This window comes from Emys orbicularis, chromosome 8 (genome assembly GCF_028017835.1).
Source record: "Emys orbicularis isolate rEmyOrb1 chromosome 8, rEmyOrb1.hap1, whole genome shotgun sequence".
NCBI lineage: Eukaryota > Metazoa > Chordata > Testudines > Emydidae > Emys > Emys orbicularis.
In genome coordinates, this window is record NC_088690.1 from 102,167,960 (window position 1) to 102,186,585 (window position 18,626).

General features: G+C 44.3%; 1 protein-coding gene across 1 annotated transcript; it reads right to left on the reverse strand.

The window, feature by feature from the left end:
• Nucleotides 1-6,972: 6,972 nt before the first annotated feature.
• On the reverse strand, nucleotides 6,973-15,530 carry PITX1 (paired like homeodomain 1). Its single transcript, XM_065409653.1, has 3 exons — nucleotides 15,368-15,530; nucleotides 11,777-11,982; nucleotides 6,973-7,521 (listed from the first exon to the last, which is right to left on the reverse strand). Exons 1-3 carry the CDS (start codon nucleotides 15,528-15,530, stop codon nucleotides 6,973-6,975), a joined length of 918 nt encoding a protein of 305 aa, XP_065265725.1.
• Nucleotides 15,531-18,626: the final 3,096 nt, after the last annotated feature.

Consider the following 18,626-nt stretch of genomic DNA (forward strand, 5'->3'; position numbering starts at 1 on the left):
TAACTCCACTCCAAGCCCCCTTTTATTCTCAATGGATACTTCAAAAGAATCAGCATCTTTTGGAACAATTTCTCACATCCAAGATAGAATTTTCTTTGCTTTTTCTAACAAATCCCTATTCATCCCTTCATTCCTTATGATAGTTAAATCCTGGGGAACAGCTTCAGCAGATCTAAAATGGCTACAATTAGCTAAAGGAGTAGCTGCATAGGAGGAGTAGAAGTGATAGCCTCTAGGGCAACAGATCAGGTACCATTCCTAACATTGTTCTTTGAAGTCTTTTTGAAAAAAACATTTTTAACTTAAAAGTACTTACAGATTTTAAGAAAAACAACCAGGATATAACCGTGGCCAAAATGCAAAATACAAATCACCGATCATAATGGAGAGAGGAGAAAGAGGAAATGCAAGTCATAACTCAGTTTAAATCAGGCAATCCATCAAAATATGTGAAACAACGCCAAGATAAAATCCTGTAATATTAATGAAAGTGAAACAGGTATATACCTCTACCCCGATATAATGCTGTCCTCGGGAGCCAAAAAATCTTACTGTGTTATAGGTGAAACCGCATTATAGCGAACTTGCTTTGATCCACTGGAGTGCGCAGCCCCGCCCCATCGGAGCTCTGCTTTACCGCGTTATATATGAATTCGTGTTATATTGGGTCGCGTTATATCGGGGTAGAGGTGTAGTTACTCCCACTTTAAACTCCTAATTTTTTTCCTCAAGAACCAAACTTCCCAAACCCAATTATGGAGGCATTCTGTTGTTTGCCAAGCAATTTGTTTGCCAACTTTGTACGGCCAACCCTTTAAGATCTTACTTGAAGTCCCAGCACCACCTATGTGGTATAGGTATTGATCTCAAAGGCCTGAAGAGTCACAGTTGTTTATAAACTTTTTCACTTTTCACCACTGAACAGTGATGGGTAGGTACCAGGTTATTTTAAACGGAGGCCTTGGTTTCACTCCCTTACTTGGCAATCACCTAAAAGCATTCATTCACATTAAAAGTCTGTTGATTAAACACAAGAAAGAACAAGAAATCAAACCAGGCCTTTTTATTGAAACTGTGGTTGAGTGATTGTGCAAAGCAAACTTAGTCAAAACCTTTAAAGCCTTTCTCCTTTTGACGGCAAACTATCAAAGTCCCTTACTTTCAGAACAAGCTTTCTTTGATGAAACAGAAAAGGTTAATTGTACTCTCAGTCCTGATGTGTAGAGGGCATTTACTTATTCTCTTCTTAACAAACAGACAGACCAACTCAAGGTGGAGGAGAGACAGGATAGAAAAGATGCGTGAAATACAGCTTTTGTTGATGTTTTTGGAACACTGATTAGTCATGAGTGGATGCTTTTGCTTGGCAAGTTGGCCATGACACCTGCTGCTTGGATCCTGGTTTACCGTCTGCTCATGGACGTCATCTGATTGGATGTTTTCTTCTTAGACAAGGCAGGCCTGGACGAATACAGCAGTTGGCTTCAGAATTTGATGAAAAGCCAAGAGAGAGATGATTGAAGGAAAGAGGGCGGCAGGGCAGCAAATAACACAAGGGAAGGGAAAATAATACAGGATCTTTTGTGCCTCTGCAGTACTGGCCGTTGGCTATCCCCACTGATGGGCTGAGGTTTGGATGTCATGATCATGTGATGACTTTCAGCACTCACGGGTGAAAACAAAGTTCCTTGAGCAAGATTGAGGCCAGCCAGCCTTCCTCCCAGGAAGAAAGTCCTAGATGAGTTGAGCTGAGTTGCAGTGCTGGCAGTTTGGGGGATGAGCTGGGATGCAAGTAGGATGGGAGATAAGGGAGAGCTGATCTGATCATGTTTTTTCCCCAGTCTCTTTTTAAGGAACCTGAAAAGGGGAAAAGTGGGTGTCGTAGTTCATTTCCTTCATTATTTTGTATTAGGCCTAATAACCTATGTTTCATGGCTACTGTCTTGTGAACTTTCACATATTTTTTACATTTGAGTTTACAATAGGGTTACACCTTGTAGGCCCCAATAGTCACAAGAAATCTCAAGGGAAAGGAGAGGTCCATTCTTTCCTGCCCCTGTGGGTAAGGGCTAAAGGGCAGGAGACCCTGTAAAATACTTTTCTTCATGAGACTGTATTGGTGTTGATCATGGTAATATAACTACATTCACATGAAGTTGCCACCTACTGACAGAGTCTGAGAGGTTTCTGAGGAATCTGTGACTGGGGATGGAGTGTGCCTTGTTACAGGGACATAAAGAGTAAAAGTTTAGGGTTTGATGGTGGGGAAATATCCTTTACCCCGCCCCTTCTCTGCTGAGGTTTTTTTTTTTGGGGGGGGTGTCTCTTTTTCCTGGAACATGAATGGGTCGTGCTGCTCAATCAGCTGAAATAGAGATGGCAGGAGCCAGGGAGCTGAGATTATAGCTCATTATTCTGAGGAGGAAGAGAGAGGAGTGATATGCCCAGTGATTCCATTCCTACACCCCTTTTTGGGTACAAAACCAGATGTGACTAAGCACGACCCAGCTCTCCTCCCTGATGGGAGTCAGAGCTTCCTGCAGCCCCAAGCTTCCCAGCAGCTTTGAGAGAAAGAGTTGGAAGTTTCCATTAATTTCCTGTCTTCCCCCCCTTCCCCCAGCAGTTCTGTGCCTCTCAACTGGAGAGTGGGTGAAGGTCTCGCCCCTTTCCTTTGAGCCCTGGTCCAGTGTTGCCTTCCAAAGACTGAGCCACTCAGACCCCATGGTGATGAGTGCAGTGCCAAAACGTAAGTGGGTAGACAGAATCTATCCCTGGTGCACAGCTGGTTTATGCAATTTATTGGGGTTTACAAGCCCTTTACAAAAATTTAAAACAGCCTCAGGATTTGGCCGAGCGATATAGTGGTTGCTGTGTCTGAGATGGTAACAACAGGGCGCTGAGCTTGGATACAAGAAAATTGACTTTGAAAAATCATGTTAAAGAAACATTTGACTTAAAAAACCTTGCACTATGAAAGACACTGATGCTTATATATGAATAGCTACATCATCGTCATTAGTAATGTAGCCGAGGAGCCTCTCACCTTTTCTGAATTTAATTAGATGCTCTCAGCCCTGTCCTACTGGCCCCAACTGTGTGCACAAGAACAATTAAAAAAAATCTTCACAAAACTTAAAATAATCAAATATTACCCTAAAGAACAAATCCATGAAAAGTTTGGGATTGAAATACTTCCCTGCAGTGTTTGCACGGCAGTGATCATGCATGAGAACCAAGAACCTGAAATTGACTATAAACAAAAATGAAAACAGACAAGTCTTCATTCTGGGCACCGAGTGAAGAGCAAGAGGGTAAATGGAAGTGAAATATCCTTTCAGCAATAACGTAGGAAGGCATTAGCAATGCAGGATTGCACTAACATCTGGGGTGAAATCCTGGCCAATGGCAAAACATCCATTGATCTCAACGGGGCCAGTATTTCAGCCATGATTTTAAATCTGCCAGTATCCCTTCAACTCACTTCTTTGCGCTATTGTCGTTTATATCCAGTGCAAGGTGAGTGCAGGATGAAATGATATGACCCAGTCGTATTATGTAGTGTTACCGTTTCGTGCCAATGAATAGCCCGTGAAAGGGAGCATTGGGAACCCTTCAGGAGTTGCGCTTGCGGAGATATTAAATTCAGAGTGGGAAGAAAAGTGGTTTAAAAATGAGGAAAGAAAACGGACCTTCAATCCTAGCTCGGCACTTTGGAACGAGGTTCCCGATTCTTTCCAGGGACACCTGAGTCTAATGGGCAGGAGGATCGCTAGCCTCCCCGCAGCCCGGCGCTTTGGAGAGGGCTGCCAAAGGGGTTTGACACAGGTGGGACACACATCTGCGGACGGGCGAGCAGCCCTCGCCCCTCTTCTCGTCCCTGGCTGTGCAAGCCCAGCAAGCGCTGCTTGTTAAAGCAGCCTGCGCTTGGCCAGCAGAAGGGGAGGCAGACCAGGGGGCTCCAAGCCGCTGGGACCCAGCAGTAGGTATCCATTTCACCCCGCAGCTGGAGGAGGCGTGGGGGCCTGGATCCAGCGGTGCTTGGGGCTTTCGTGGTGCATGAGACAGAAACGCTGCGGGCATCAATAAGCGCCAACACCGTGGCTACGGGCCTGACCCTGCAGTCCATGTAAAGCCACCCGTTGGCTCTAGCTGAGAGTTGGATCCTGTCCCGCAAGGGGCGTCGATCGCCATTGACACCAATGCGAGCAGGATCAAACCCAAGGGGAGAAATCACCTTTGCTCACAATTCGGTGTGGGATCAGGAGAGAGAACTCTGCAGCCCTCTGGAAGAGGGACTGGGTCAGAGGGGATGAATGCTCGAGACAGGCAACGTAGCGACGGGTATAAATGTAGCAATTCCAGCCGGTCGAGTTTATTTTTATTTTTATTTTTCGAAAATGTAAAATTTCGACTTTTTTTTTTCTCGAGGAATTTTCCCTCGAATGTTCGGAGTTTTTCCCCCCCCCCCCCACGGGAAATACTCCTCGTTTTCTGACCAGCTCTAATTGCAAGATATTCCTACCCCTGGTTAGCTAGCTAGATCTGGATAATAGATACCTTCGTTTTAATCAGTCGTAACCAAACGCGGATGTGGGCTGTCCTGTAAAAAAATATCAACACTCTGCAGTTTTACAAACACTTTAGGACTCGTTTTAATGATCTTACATTTGTCTATAGGTATATTATGTTCAGTTGCCACCAGGGCTGCTGGAAGCAGCATGAAGTAAACATGTGTGCAAACGTTGTCATAGACCTTAATTTCTACAATCGATTTAGTTTAACACGTTTGGATTTTGTGGCTAAAAATTTACAAGGGAAAAATGCTGTGCCTGACCCCTCTAAAACAGCTTACATGACTGTGACTGCATGCTGGAGCCTACTTTCATAGCAGATAATTTATTGATCAGCTGATGGAATCATATAATTTTCAACAAACTTGATACAAAAACTCAAAATATGAATGTCGTTGGTTTGACATGACTGTGTTTGCAATTTTGAAATACAAAATATTGGGTCGAGACCGTTTGGATAATATAGAAGAGCTATGAAAAAACGTAAGCGTTAGGACATGCAAAACAACACACACAATGATTTGATTCCAGACTTTTAACACACAACGGGAGTATTTTTGGATGCAAAGATTAGCTCTTGTAAAGTCGTTTTTTGGGGGGAAAAACGATGATAAATAAATAAACAAACAAAAATGTTATTCAAAGCATAAAGCCATGCAATTAGGAAAGCCGGATGTATAAAGGCTGTTGTGTTATTGAACTGGTAGTGGTAAAGTGTGTCAGAAAATTAGAAGTGGGAGGATCTCCAGTGGATGGAGCTGCCAATCAGGATTACCGGACCTTAGTTGTGAACTTTTCCCCCTTCCAAAAAGAATGAAACTTTAATAATAGATTAACTTTAATGACTGATTCCCCTCCCCCATCGAGTAATTAATCGGGCCCTTAAATCTTATCTTTCTAAGAGGGCCAACGGTATGTATGTTAAATATCTGCATAGTCTATTGCACTTCAAACAAATAAGCCAAACAAATGCAGTTTACATTTCTCGAAAATTTAATGATTCTTAATAAAAGCCAACTCCCCGGAATGGTAATGTTGGATGTTGAATTTCGAATAAACTATAAGGTTTTTTATTATTATTATTATAAGTTGAGATATATCATAAATATAGCCAGAAAAGAACATTAAAAGCATTGCTAGAGTTTGTTTTTTATTCCCATGCTTTTAATTTTGAAAAAAAATCACAAAACATAACTTATAAAACAATATATACTGCATCCTTATCCACAACAGCATTATTGAAACATCCAGCGTTACGTTTACCACAGATGTGAAATACACTGGGAAAGGACATACCTTGTGCATTTTATATTATGTTTCTTTGTCATCTACAGGTAATAAGTATCGACAAAAATAAGCAACAAATATGCCTGCAATTAAACTTCATATGCGTTTTGTATGCGTATTAATATTTAAAAGATCATATTTATCATTTCCATTTTTTTTTTGCCAACAAGCATCTACATTTACATCATAACACCTTAAGATTATTTTTGGTTCCTTGTTTTTCCTTCACATCTAGAAAAACAAGTAACTTTTCAGAATTGCTAAGCAACCTTTCATCATTCGAGACTCGCTCGGTTTCTTTAGTAGAGATGCAGTATCAGGATTCACTTAATGACAGTCCATTTTTTGTCCTTAGTGTTTTTTTTCTAGACTCTCTAGAATTTTTTTTTTTTTTTTAAGAAAAACACTTTTTAAGTAAAGATGACTGATAATTTCATTATCAGGCTAAGATTTTGGATGGAGAAAAGGCTGCCCAGTTTCTTTTTAGTGCTCTTCTCAGAAAAGGCGATACTGCAGTCCTTTGGAAAGGCTAGAGAGGTAGGAACCTGTAGCTTGCTTAGTCCTAGGAATGACTGGATCATAGCTTTCAACTAAAGAAAAAACATCAAGAATCATGCATTTTAAAAACATTTTATTCAACGGCCAAGCACAACGATCTGGCACAATGTAACGGCAGATATAAATAGAACCTTATTTAAGTGGTTGAACCTTGTCTTTTAAGTTTTTTTTTAATAGTTTCATACCTAATATTTTAACCATATTCCCGCAGAATTTATTCTGCACGTAACTTTTTTGTTGTTGTCAGTGGTAAACATTAACCAAACCTCTTCCCCTATCACAAACTGGGCAGCACAGCCCCCAGCCTTTACCACCATCCATCCACCCCCGGCTTCCCCTTCCACTCTTCAGCTCTATAATAAAGTGGACGCTTTAGAAACTCCTGTGCAAGTTCAAGTAAACACATACAACCCGCATAATCCAGAGGAAAATTGCAACTCATCCGTGTATTAGATTTTGGCGTCTCTTGCAAAAGATTTCTGGTCCGTGTTTGTTTTGTTTGTTACCAAGCCCCCAGAGCTTCCTCTCTCACGCTGCTTGGGCCCTTGTTAGTCCGTCAGCTGTTGTACTGACAGGCGTTTAGACTAGATCCTGGGCTTTGCAAACTGCTGTACCCGAAAGTGGAGTGCTGCTTGGATTTCAGTCTGAGACTGGCCAAGCTGGAGTTGCAAGTGTCTCTGTACACGCTGTAGGGCGAGCCCGGCGGCCCGTAGGGGCAGGCGGGGGAGGACATGGCGGAGTTGAGGGAGGAGCCGCTGATGTTGCTGAGGTTGTTGATGTTGTTGAGGTTGGCGTTGGCCATGCCGGGCACAGCCGAGTGGCCCATGCTGGAGGGCATGCTCATGGAGGAGATGGTGCTGGGGGCGGAGAACATGGACTGCGAGGACAGGGGGCTCATGGAGTTGAAGAAGGTGAAGCTCTTGGTGGAGAGCGGCGCCGGGGTCAGGCTCTTGGTGGCCCAGTTGTTGTAGGGGTAGCCGGCGTACATGTCATCGTAGGGCTGCATGAGGCCGCTGAACTGGGGCACGTAGCCGTTCTTGCACAGGTCCATCTGCTGGTTGCGCTCCCGCTTTCTCCACTTGGCTCGGCGGTTTTTGAACCAGACCTAGGGGGGAAGGTCAGAGTAAAGGGTAAGTGCGGGAGGATCCTGCAGGGACCCGGGGAACGCAGCCCGGGGGTAGCTCCGGTTTGGATTCTCAGAGCCTCTGCCAGGAGCGGCTTCAGCTCCCCACACCAGGGAGGATTTGCAGAGGAAAAGCCAAAGATTTGCAGTGGACAGTCCCTGGCTCACCCTCCCTGCCCTGGGTGTTGCTTCTCCTGCCCGCTGCGCACCATAAACGCTGCCCCAGCCTGCCCTGCTGTCCTCTCCCTAAATCCCATGGCTTGTTCCCCCGGCCCAGAGAGATGAGTCACCTCCCCAGCCCAGCCCAGCCCCACGCCGCGGCTCTGGATGTGTGCGCAGCGCCTCTCTCTGCTTTTATTTTACCCCTGCCTGTTGCTGCGCTTATTTACAGAGAGCATTAATTGGCCACGCTGCAGCGCCTCGCCCAGGCCCTGTTCTGATTAGTGCCGGCTAGCCCGGCTCGGCGGTGTTTCCGAATGCTAAAGCTGGACAATAAAAGTCCTCTGTTACAGATCATAAAATGGGGATTGGATTAGTGTGTTTAGGTTTTTTTTTTTTAAATGCCTCGCCCTTTGGGTGGATGCAGCCTGGGCCTTTATGTCTAATGAGAATGTACAGCCCTGAGTCGGGAACGGAGGAGCGAGGGGCGCTCATGGGTGTTTGAGGCCCAAACCTCATGCAGGCTTTATCTCGAGGGCGATGCTGGAGACCCCTGGCACCCAACCCAATGCATTGCCCAGAGAGCAGGAAAAGCCGGAGCTAACTCAGACCAAAGCAGCGCTCCAGCATTGCGTGGCAAACTTTACTGCAGGGTCCTGTTGGGGTGGGGGGTGGGGGGCGTGCTGATTTGAGGGGATAATGCCCTCCAAAGATCGGGCTGGCCAGGTTGGGGAAAAAATCCTCTTCCTGCCTTGCTGGGTGAGATCAGCCGGTGAACTGTCGTCTCCTTAACTCTTTGATAAAGATAGGGCCGTTAGAGCCACTGAGGTTTGGATCAGGCCCCTCAAGAGACATTCCACGCGGCAGCGCTTGCAAAATCCCCACTAACCTCAACGCCGCGGATTTTAACCCCCCCTCTAAAGTAGGTGACTCTTGTGGCTGTGAGGCTCTGCTCTTTGAGCCTGTCCTCCCAGCGTTTTTAATGGCAGGGCTTTAGTTTTAAATAGCGATAACAAGGATCGCGGGGTCTGTTTGGGAAAAAAAAAAAAAAAAAACCCGTATAAATATGAAGAGGAAACGAAAGCCAGAATGTTCAAAACCTGTAATTCACTCCTGAGAAGGTGCTTCCAGACAGGAATTTCCTGAAAACGAGGGGTAATCGTTTTAATTATGGCTTCTAGACATTTTAAAGGAAGGCTCTCGTAGCAAATGAAAGTTGGATTTGCAAAACTGCAATCTCAGAACATCAAACCAAAACATCTCCCCATACAGAGGGGAGAAAGAGATTCAGTTAATGGCAACTCATATTCGTTTTATTTGCTTCCTGAAATATTCCAGCAACATAAATGCACATTTTAGTCCTTGAGTTGTGGTGGTTTTTTTTTTTTTTTTTTTAACGAAAACTGCAGTTAATACAATGCTTTCAAATCCAGCGAGTATTTAGCCCTGAAAAGCCTTAAGAGCTAACCTTACAGATAGTCTCATTTGGTCAGCTAGCCGGTTACTCATCTAGACAAAAGTGGCTTTTCTGAACTGTAGGGGTTTGATTTGTTACCAGGCACTGAGACCCAGAAGTGAAGTGACTTGGTTAAATCTACCTCCATTTTCTCCTTTATTTATTATTCGCTGTGCTGGTGAATTTCCAGAGAACGGTTTAATTCCCCCGTCCCAACCTACTAGTTGCTTTCTTACTAAGGTCTCAGTTCAAACCGCCCCCCCGCCTTGGGGCCCTATCGTGCTACGAACGTGTAAAGCGTATTTCAGTGCTGGAAAATCCAGACCCCCTTTAAGGACTTTCCAAGATGCAGGATTGTGTATGCCTTTCATTTTATGGTGTATTGTGTCACACTGTGGGTCTGCAATTGGTGAGGGACTGTGTAGACAGGACACGGTGAGTAAGCAATACACAGCAGACACTAATACCCCTGCCCAGAGCGGAGTATAACCCGGTCAGCAAATCCGCTCTCGAAACAAACCAGGATAATATCCCGGGATGAAAAACAAATTGGAGGTGGGAGCAAAAATACCCCCAAACAAAAAGAGCAACACAGAGACCAACCCAGCACAAACGAACCATCCGAATCAATAAAATCTGAATCCCAGGAGGAGCCGTTCTGATTTGACATTTGATTGCAACAAGTTAATATATTAAAAATAAATAAATAAACGACCTAACTAGATATTCTGAAGTCGCATTGGCTAGAGACCTATAAAGCAGGGACAGCTCAGTCCTACAAGTATGTGTGTCTACAATGGTTATTGACTTTGGAGTCTAATCTAGCCCAGACCCTTGTCCTTTCGTTTGTCTATTGACAGTTTGTACAGTTTACTAGTACAAATAACTTATCTGCCTCATCATAGAAGTTTAATTGTGTAGAGGAACATTTGCTTGGGTGTGTACATTGCTCCGAATGGGGCCGTTACACACTCCCTAGTGATGTACAGTAGTCACTTTCCATTAGAGATATGTTCTATATAGTATACAGACATCTGCTCCGCGGTGCGAAGCAGATTCTTTTAACCGCTTTCCCGTCACTCTGTAAGATCGCATCACTTATTGTATATATTTTATCAGCAGACGCCGTATGTTTCCTTGTCACTTTACTGACTGGGTCCAGGAGAGTATAAACTTGCCTGTATTTCTATGCTGGACTATTCCTCCGTTTTAATGGAATTTATCCATTCAAAACCCTGTCTAATCTAGCCCCTAGTGAGACTTGTAGGGACAGGAATACCCCCAGTTAAACCCTGTACTTGGGACACCCACGTGAGTCTCCTTTACATGGGGGGAACAGACGTGCCTTGGGGTTGAGCCATTGGCCTCTGCGCCAGCTCCTCTCCGTATCTGCTGGCAGTTCTAACCATTGATTGTTTACATTAAAAATACCGACCCCCTGAAAAGATCCGACTTCAGAACGTGTGTTAGGAGGATGTCTCTGTCCCTCACTCTCCCAATCAGGGGAAGAGAATTGCAAATATATTCCCTGTTTAGAGTTAAATTACTGTCTTTAATTAATCCAGGAGAGAACAGTAAATCCAGCAAGATGGCTTTTATGGGCTAGATTCTGCCCTTTCCAGACACAGGGGGGGGTTAAAAATGGGCTTCTCTGAAATGGTGGCGGAGCTTTCTCTCTGGCTCTCCGTATTATTCTGTTGTATATTATGTATGCTCCTTAAAACGGGGTTAATTAAAAAAAAAAAACTTGCCCGAGGATCCTAGAGCCTTTCCCTGGTCAGTTACACTAGCGGAGTTTCCTGCATTCAGCTGTTGATTCCTGGTGGCATCCTTTACCTTCTAATTCCTTCTCCCTGCCTCAGCCTAGCTGTCTCTTCTCCGAGTTATTACGGCACACTTTCCCAGCTGAGCTTTAGATGAAGTCCCTCTGTGACCCGCTGTTGCCTTTGATTTCTCTATGCTCTCCCGAGAGATCCCGAATCTTAAGAATGGGGAAATCTTGGAAAGGAAAGACAGGGCTTAAAGGAGACGGCAACTTTCCCGAGCTTCTGACAACTGCTTGCCTGGTGTTGCTGCCTGCAAGACATCAGGTCCTCTCAGCCAAAGATTTCCTTCTCTCCCTGACTCCAATGAAAGTTGACCAAACGAAATGAAGGCCTGGGTGTTCATATATTAGGGATTCTCTATGTATTGCGTGCCTCCCATATGTATGGGGTATGTTCAATATTATAATTATACCCGGGTATTATCTAAGGAGCACAGTACGTCCTGGGTAAGTATTGGCAATGAAAATGAAATTGACAGATGATGTTATGCTACAATCGGTTTTAAAAGGCCAACCAGCTAGCAGCTGTTAACAAAGTAATTTTTCCCTTTCACTCCTCACCGCCAGGCGCCTGTTCACCTTGATAAGTTTGTATTTTCGCTTGCGATGCATCCTACCAAATAACTGGAAGTTTTTCAACTTCAGAAAAGACTGCGGGCCGGAGCCCCTGCCACTGGGTGCCCCAGCCAGTGGGCGCTGGATCGGGCCCTACAAGGACAAGGCTGATGTCTCTGGATTGCTCAGAAATGAATCGCCGGTTGCCCCTAGTGTGGCTGCCCCCCCCCCCCCCCCCTTACCCTGACTCTGGGCTCGGTGAGATTGGTCCACACAGCAATCTCCTCTCTCATGCTCATGTCCGGGTAGCGGTTCCTCTGGAAAGTGGCTTCCAGCTCCTGCAGCTGCTGGCTGGTGAAATGAGTTCTTTGCCGCCTCTGTTTCTTCTTCTTCGCCGGATCATCAGGGTTTCCATCTTCGCTCTTCTGTTCGCCGCTCCGGTCTTTTTCTGTTAAAAACAACAAGGGACCGAGACCCGAGCGGTGACACACACGGACTTGGCCTCCTGGCCCCTAGATCTCCCTCCTCCCCCAGCCATTTGGAGAAGGTACAAAACAAAATCCTCTTTTTAAAAATCTCCTTCATCCGTGCCTCTGCAGTACAAGGCTAGAACGCCTGTTTCCTACCACAGGCCCGGCGCGTTTTCTGTTTCAACCAGCGCCGCGTGATTCAGAAAGGTTTCCTGAAAAAATGTTCCCCTGAAATTTATTTTCCAACCAATAGAGTTTTCAGTTATCCTCTCCTCTAGGCCTGTCCTTTTATCCAGGGGGCTCTGAAACTTACAGAGGGGAAGAAACTTATTTCTAATTGGCTCGGCTTTTAGATTGGAAGCTTCTTGGCAAAATAATAATAATTAGTAATAAATCTATTTTAAAATCGTTTCTCTGCTTTGTGGGTTTTTTTCTCTCTCTCACTCTAAAGAGAAACTTCTGCTCGAGTGCATTATTGTTGTATATGGTCATTTCCCCACCGTATTAATCTCCGAAAACGTCAGAGTGTGTAAAATAAAACATGAATAAATCGAAAAGGTGAACTCTCCTTCCCCTCGGGAATATTAGAATTTATTTAAGCAGAGAATGATCCATTAAAGGCTTTATCCAAAAATCGAGTAAAAGGTAAGAAACGCTGGTAGCTGTCTGCAACATTCCCCTTTGGTGAATTGTGTTTGTCCAAATTTGTAGAAGGAATTCAACACAATCGCTTGATATAACTAGGGAAAAATAGAAAATCTACCTAAAATCAAGGGGGAAACGCGCTGATCTTTTTATATTTTTGAATACATTTTTGGATTTACACACATGGAATGAGGAATTCGATACATTATTTGAACGGATTTAAATTATAAATGTGTCGAGATAAAATCTCCCTCCCTGCATATATCTATAAAACACTTCTGTAGATGTATATACATAGATATATAATATGTTTAATACATATGTATGTCAATGTAAGGATTTAAACTATACCAATAAAATATACTAATAATTTTATTAATGTATAGAGATAAAATCTCCCTCCCTACATATATCTATAAAACACGTCTGTAGATGTATATACATAGATATATAATATGTATAATACATATGTATGTCAGTGTACAATTTTGATCTATTTATTTTCACAATAGCCACAGATTACTTTAAATAACTGCGTGCATATATGCCACACGCGTATGTTGTTTCTCTCTCGCTCTCGCTCTCTAATTTTGATGTATTTATTTTAATATATATAGATACAAATATTAGTGTATAATATACATATATATACAAATGTAATACTAATCTATATTACACACAATAACTAAATCAAAATTAGAGAGACAGAAATACACACACGTGTTGTATATTCAAACCCATCCCTTTGTACTCATACACATGAGTTTGACTTGATTCTGGAGGGTCTTTTTGAGAGGAATTCACATGGAGGGATCGCTAAATAATGAGACTATTCTGCGGTGTTGTTCATCATAAAGGTAGGAGGAATGTAAAGATAATGCTAACGTATTGAAATCGAGACTTCCTTTCAGAGCCTGCTAATAATAATATTTTAAAATGAATTAACAGTAATCCTTGCAAAACAATTGATTCCTCATACTTGAAAAGACTCTGTACCTAGGCTTCCCTGGGAACTCTTGGAATAAAAATGCAGGCCCTCAAACGGTTAAATGGAAACCCAAGGGTGGTAAATGGGCTTATTGCAGCGCGGATGGCAACTATTTCCAGTAAGTGGTTTGCAGAGCAAACAAGGCCTCGAACAGAAACCCCATTTAAATATCCTTGATGGCCAGTCAATTTTCCCCCCTCCCTCGCTGCCTTTGCAACTAATTGTGTTCCCAAAAATTCGCGGCTGCTGTAAATGTGTGTCTCTGCGAACCGAGTCTACATGACCTAACTGTAAAGGCTGCATGTAAAAATGATTTCATTTCTGAACACACAAATCTTTCTGGCAGACAGTTTTTTCCACCCCTCGGTGTCTGGGGCCGCTTCTCGTGCAGGCAGGAGAGCAAACAAGTAAGGAAAAATCAGTGTCCTCAAAGAAACCATCCATCAAAGTGATTGCAATCTTTGCATTTGATTTATCCCTCCTATGATTTCCATGAAAAATGCTGTCTGGTCATAAGGCTGTGATACCATTTCAAATCATAATAACACACATTAGTCTTAATTGGCATTAGCACACTTTTCCATTCAAAAGTGAAAGGTATTTTGTGAATTCTCTTAAGACTAAATGGAACCTGCTATTTAGTTTCCTTAGAATGTATGGGTCAGCTTTTAGGGGTAGAGCAAAATGGAGCAATTATCCCCTACAGTATTTCAAGGGGGGGGGGAACCCATACACCTCTAAGCACCCCCCCTCCAGACTACACTCAAAGCCTTGTTTTCAAATCAGATTTGGAGGCAGAAACGAACATGTTTGCTGCCATGTCAGCATTCGGATTTGTTTTGGTTGCAGGCACAAGACCCGTTTAAATTTAAAATAACCATCAATTAAAAAAACCAACTACCCTCTATGCAGGGAAATTTTGAAGAAGGAACCATGCGCTGTTTTCCGTAGTCCATATTTTCCAGGGCTTTTTGCTTCCTTTATATGGTGTTTCTTGTCATTAGAGGGACGACTACTGTTTTAATTAAATACAAACTAGGAAACCACAGCTTTCCCTACAATAATTGCACATGTTCAACAGGCGGATATAAAAGCGGAGACCAAACGACTCCTGTTTAGATCCAACTCAGTTCTTGTAAAATGCTATGGTTTATTCCCCATCTATACATAAAATTAAAAATTAGGCTTTGTAACGCTTACCCCATATAATAATAAATCTGAGCTGCCTGGTCTCTCTCCAGTGCCCTCCTCATCCCCCCTCCTAATGCTTTGCAGTTTCCCCCCCTCCTTTGACGGAGAGATCCTTTTACATGTCTGTACAGCCAGAGCTGGAAAATAAACCCCGGCAGAGCTGACATTATTTCAGAAATATTCTGCAAAACCGCACTCCCCGTGGTAACCCCCCTGATAAATTAATATCTGTAAAAAAAAAAAAACCTGCTTCTCAGCTTGAAGTTGGTAGCAATATTCTTCCATTCCCTAGACTGTCAGAGCCGGGGCATGGAAGAGGGTCAGTTCGGTATCTGTGGTCGCCCCCATCCACCTTCCCGGTTTGGCTCTAATTAATTCTAGTGATTACACCCACCCACCACCACCACCACCTGGCATTTCAATCTCTCTGGTGCATCCTGCCTGGGCAGGACAGTCTCTTGTGCAGCGTGCATTAGAATTAATCAAGCAGGGAAAGAAAGAAAGGAAGGAAGGAAGAAGAGGAAGTGAAAGGCTTTTACCTGGGACTTCTGTATCTGACGATTCACTGGCTGAATTCTCAATCGGATCTCTGGATTCAGAAGATCTTTGCAAATGGAAGCTGGAAGCCATGTCATGGGAAGGCTGGGGTCTTAAACTCTCTGGCAGTCTTTCCAAATTCATCCCACCTTTAAAGGAATCCATGGCAAGGAGGCTGGGTTGATTTTGGTTTATGCAGGTGTTTATTCCACAATATATATCAAGGTCTGAAAATCCACTTAGTACTAGTTATGGATTGCTTTACTTTATTGTTATTTTCAAAGAGTCAGAAGAAGAGCTTTGAGAAATGCCTAGAAGCCCGATTGTCTTTGCTTTGCAATAGCTGCACCGGTCCAACCGCGTATGCATGAAAGTGGTAAAGATCCCTGGTAGAAAAATGCGGGTTGCGAGTTGGATAGTTTCAAGCTAAAGAGATTAAAGCGACCTGCCCTAGAACAAATGCCTGTAGTTAAACCGAGCTCCTCCCACTTAAGGTTAAAACCTCCCAGTCTCGCTAATATATCACCCCATCTAGCGCTCACTCAGCCTAATCGAGTTGGAAGAACCTCCTGCAAACTCCCCATAGATGTGAGCTGTCTCTAAGGCGCCCTGGAATACTAGCTGCACGTTTCTTAAAGCCACAGCGCTCTCCCTCTGCCCCGGGATCCCGGCGGAGTGTCTCTCCACTGTTAGGAGCCTCGTTGGTCTCTTGCCCTCTCTGCTCCTCTTGCTGGAGGAAGAAACGTCTTTTTGTCCCCGCGCTGGCTCTTACCATCGCAAGCCCTAAACCAATCAGCGCCCCCCCCTCCCCAAACTTTCCCCCAAAGCCAGTGATTTATTCCGCGCGCAGCATTAGCTCTTTGACCATCTACGCGATCTGTTAAGCCCCAAATATTTAAAAAACACATTTCAGAGACTAATCTAAATAGATCAAATTCTTTCCAGTCTTCTGCAAAGCAGATCTAGGCATCTTCCCCCCCCCTCACCCCTTCCCCCAAGCAGGGCAGGCGCAGAATTGCATTTTGCACGGGAATGGTTACTCCCGCTGGGTACACTCGCTGTACAATTAAGCACAAGGAAGAAGCTACGCCTTTCAACTTGCTTATCTATTGGGAGAAATAAACGTGCGTTCCCATTTCGCTGCGAGACTACACTTTTAAGCCTGCGGACAAGCAGTTTTATTGTGGACGTTTCTGAGGCACGTTTTAAGGGGGAAAATCTGCTTGGGGGGGTGGGGTATTTCCTAGGAAGTCAAAGAATATTTGGTAACAAAAATGAAACCTTCCTCGTATGCTCCCCTTTCGTGCTGCAAGAGGCAGCCCACCTCCCTGGCTCGCCGTGGCCTGTGTTATCACATTCACAAGGGTTTGTACAGAGATTGAGAGATGTGACCTCGATTTGAGTTAATCAGGCAGCAGAGCTCGGGAATAGCGGATAAATATTGGGCGCTAACTGGCTTTTGTTGTTGTTGTTTTTCCCTCCGCACTTCGAAGCGGAAATAATCAAGGGCCGATTTCTCCTCTGATTTACACGCCTGGACTTGGGGCTCGTCAGGTAGAGCAGGCTGCGGCCCAAACGTGTTTCCTATTTGTTGGCGTGCAAGAAACACAGCACAAGCGCCTAAGGTTTCATCCCCAGCCTCCCGGGTCGGGCTGGGGTGCTGGGAAAGCAGGCGAGGAGTGAATTCCGGAATCCGGGGTGGTGGAGAATTTCCTATGGCCCTGTGGTTTGAAAGCTACAAATAGGAAGCGAGTCCCTTTGCTTTGGGGCTTATAACATGGACTCGTAGTAGCCTGGCACCCATTTTCGAGCAGCCCTCACTAAAGCGCTGCACGATGCGTTTGGCTGGAGACAGGCAGGTCTCAGGTTCTCTGGCTCTGCCTGCTGGTCCTAACATCTCTGGCAGGAGGGTGTGGTGTCACTTTAGTGACTAAATAATGAGTTGTTTACAGATCTAGTAAACAATCCGATCCCCCTGAACTCCCCCCCCCCACAGAGGCCTGCTTGTTAGGAGCCCCTGCTACAGCTAGTAAAACAGGCCCACTCACTCTGGGTTGGCACAAACCAGTCCCATTGGGGTCTCTCTCTGTCTTTTTCTTGCTGTTTCTTAAAAGGGGAACAACTGTCCCCCCCATGCTCGGTGTATGAGCCTTCCATCTAAGGCATCCAGAGGGAGAATTTAAATCCCTAACCTACCGATGGAAACCAAGTCTGCACACACAACCCTAAACTATTTTCCCACCGAAGTTTTTATTTCCAGTGAACGTTTAATAGATTCGTTGTGGTTTGATCGCTCACTAACTATAATCTAATAAATATAACATTGCTTCGTGTTGCAATAAAACGGCCTGTTTTACTTTTCTGGAAAACCCCATTATTGCAGCGTATTTACAATCCCTTCATGTGGCTATAATAACTCCTTCAACTTTATAAATTCCACACTCATCTTTTCTTCCTTTCGAAAGAGCATTTAACCTCCCCTTTTTGGGGACAAACCTTTATTTAAGAAAGAACAGCATAAAGTACTCTTGAAAAACACTTCCATCTCAGTGGACCTTTCCAGTCCCTTTCCAAAGCCCACGGGCTGGCCACCCTCTCCAAAGCCCAGGGTCTGGAAGTCGATGGGAGTTTTGCCTGAGTGAGGACTGCTGCAAAGTCCTTCCTCGAGGCAAGACTGATTTCCCCATCTTTCAGCACTTTATCCTTGGCAGTGAACTCTCTGTGACCCATAGAAAGTGGCTGGTTGTTCTAGGGATGGATTTCAGGCTTGGAGATCTGGGCAATTTTTAAAGGGAGAAAACAGTGCCCAAAAATGTAACAAGAAAAGGATCCTTTGGAAGTGCCATCCAAACGCAGGGCCGCTTCGCAATTGTCCTCTGCGCTTGTGCTGTTGTATCTTCGTGAATGTCAGCTTTCTAATGCCTCCCAAGGTCAATCGCCAGCCATCGGCCCTCTGAGGGTGTGGCCGCCACTTCTACACTAGTCTCATGCTGATCAGCACCGAGAGTTATTTTTCGTATGAATAGGGACCCGGGCTTCACGTGACTGATACCAGGGTAGGTGAATCACCTGGTTACAAGCCACGGTGTCTGCGTAAACAAATGTGGGGTTTTCTCTCTCTTTTTTTTTAATTTTTTTAAAAAACCCCTTTGATTAAAAATATCAGTTTCACTGTAACTTTAAAAAAATGTTTACAATCTCCAACAGATCTTTGGCATCCCTGTTAAATGTGTTCGGCGCATTCTCAGAATTGCCTGCCCT

What these genes read in the sequence shown, in the direction of transcription:
- PITX1 (XM_065409653.1), bottom strand. Translation starts at nt 15,530, where the DNA reads ATGGATTCCTTTAAAGGTGGGATGAATTTGGAAAGACTGCCAGAGAGT. An exon ending in GTCAGATACAGAAGTCCCAG is followed by an intron (nt 11,983 to 15,367) that starts GTAAAAGCCTTT and finishes TGTTTTTAACAG; the next exon opens with AAAAAGACCGGAGCGGCGAA. An exon ending in TCACCGAGCCCAGAGTCAGG is followed by an intron (nt 7,522 to 11,776) that starts GTAAGGGGGGGG and finishes CTTCCCCCCTAG; the next exon opens with GTCTGGTTCAAAAACCGCCG.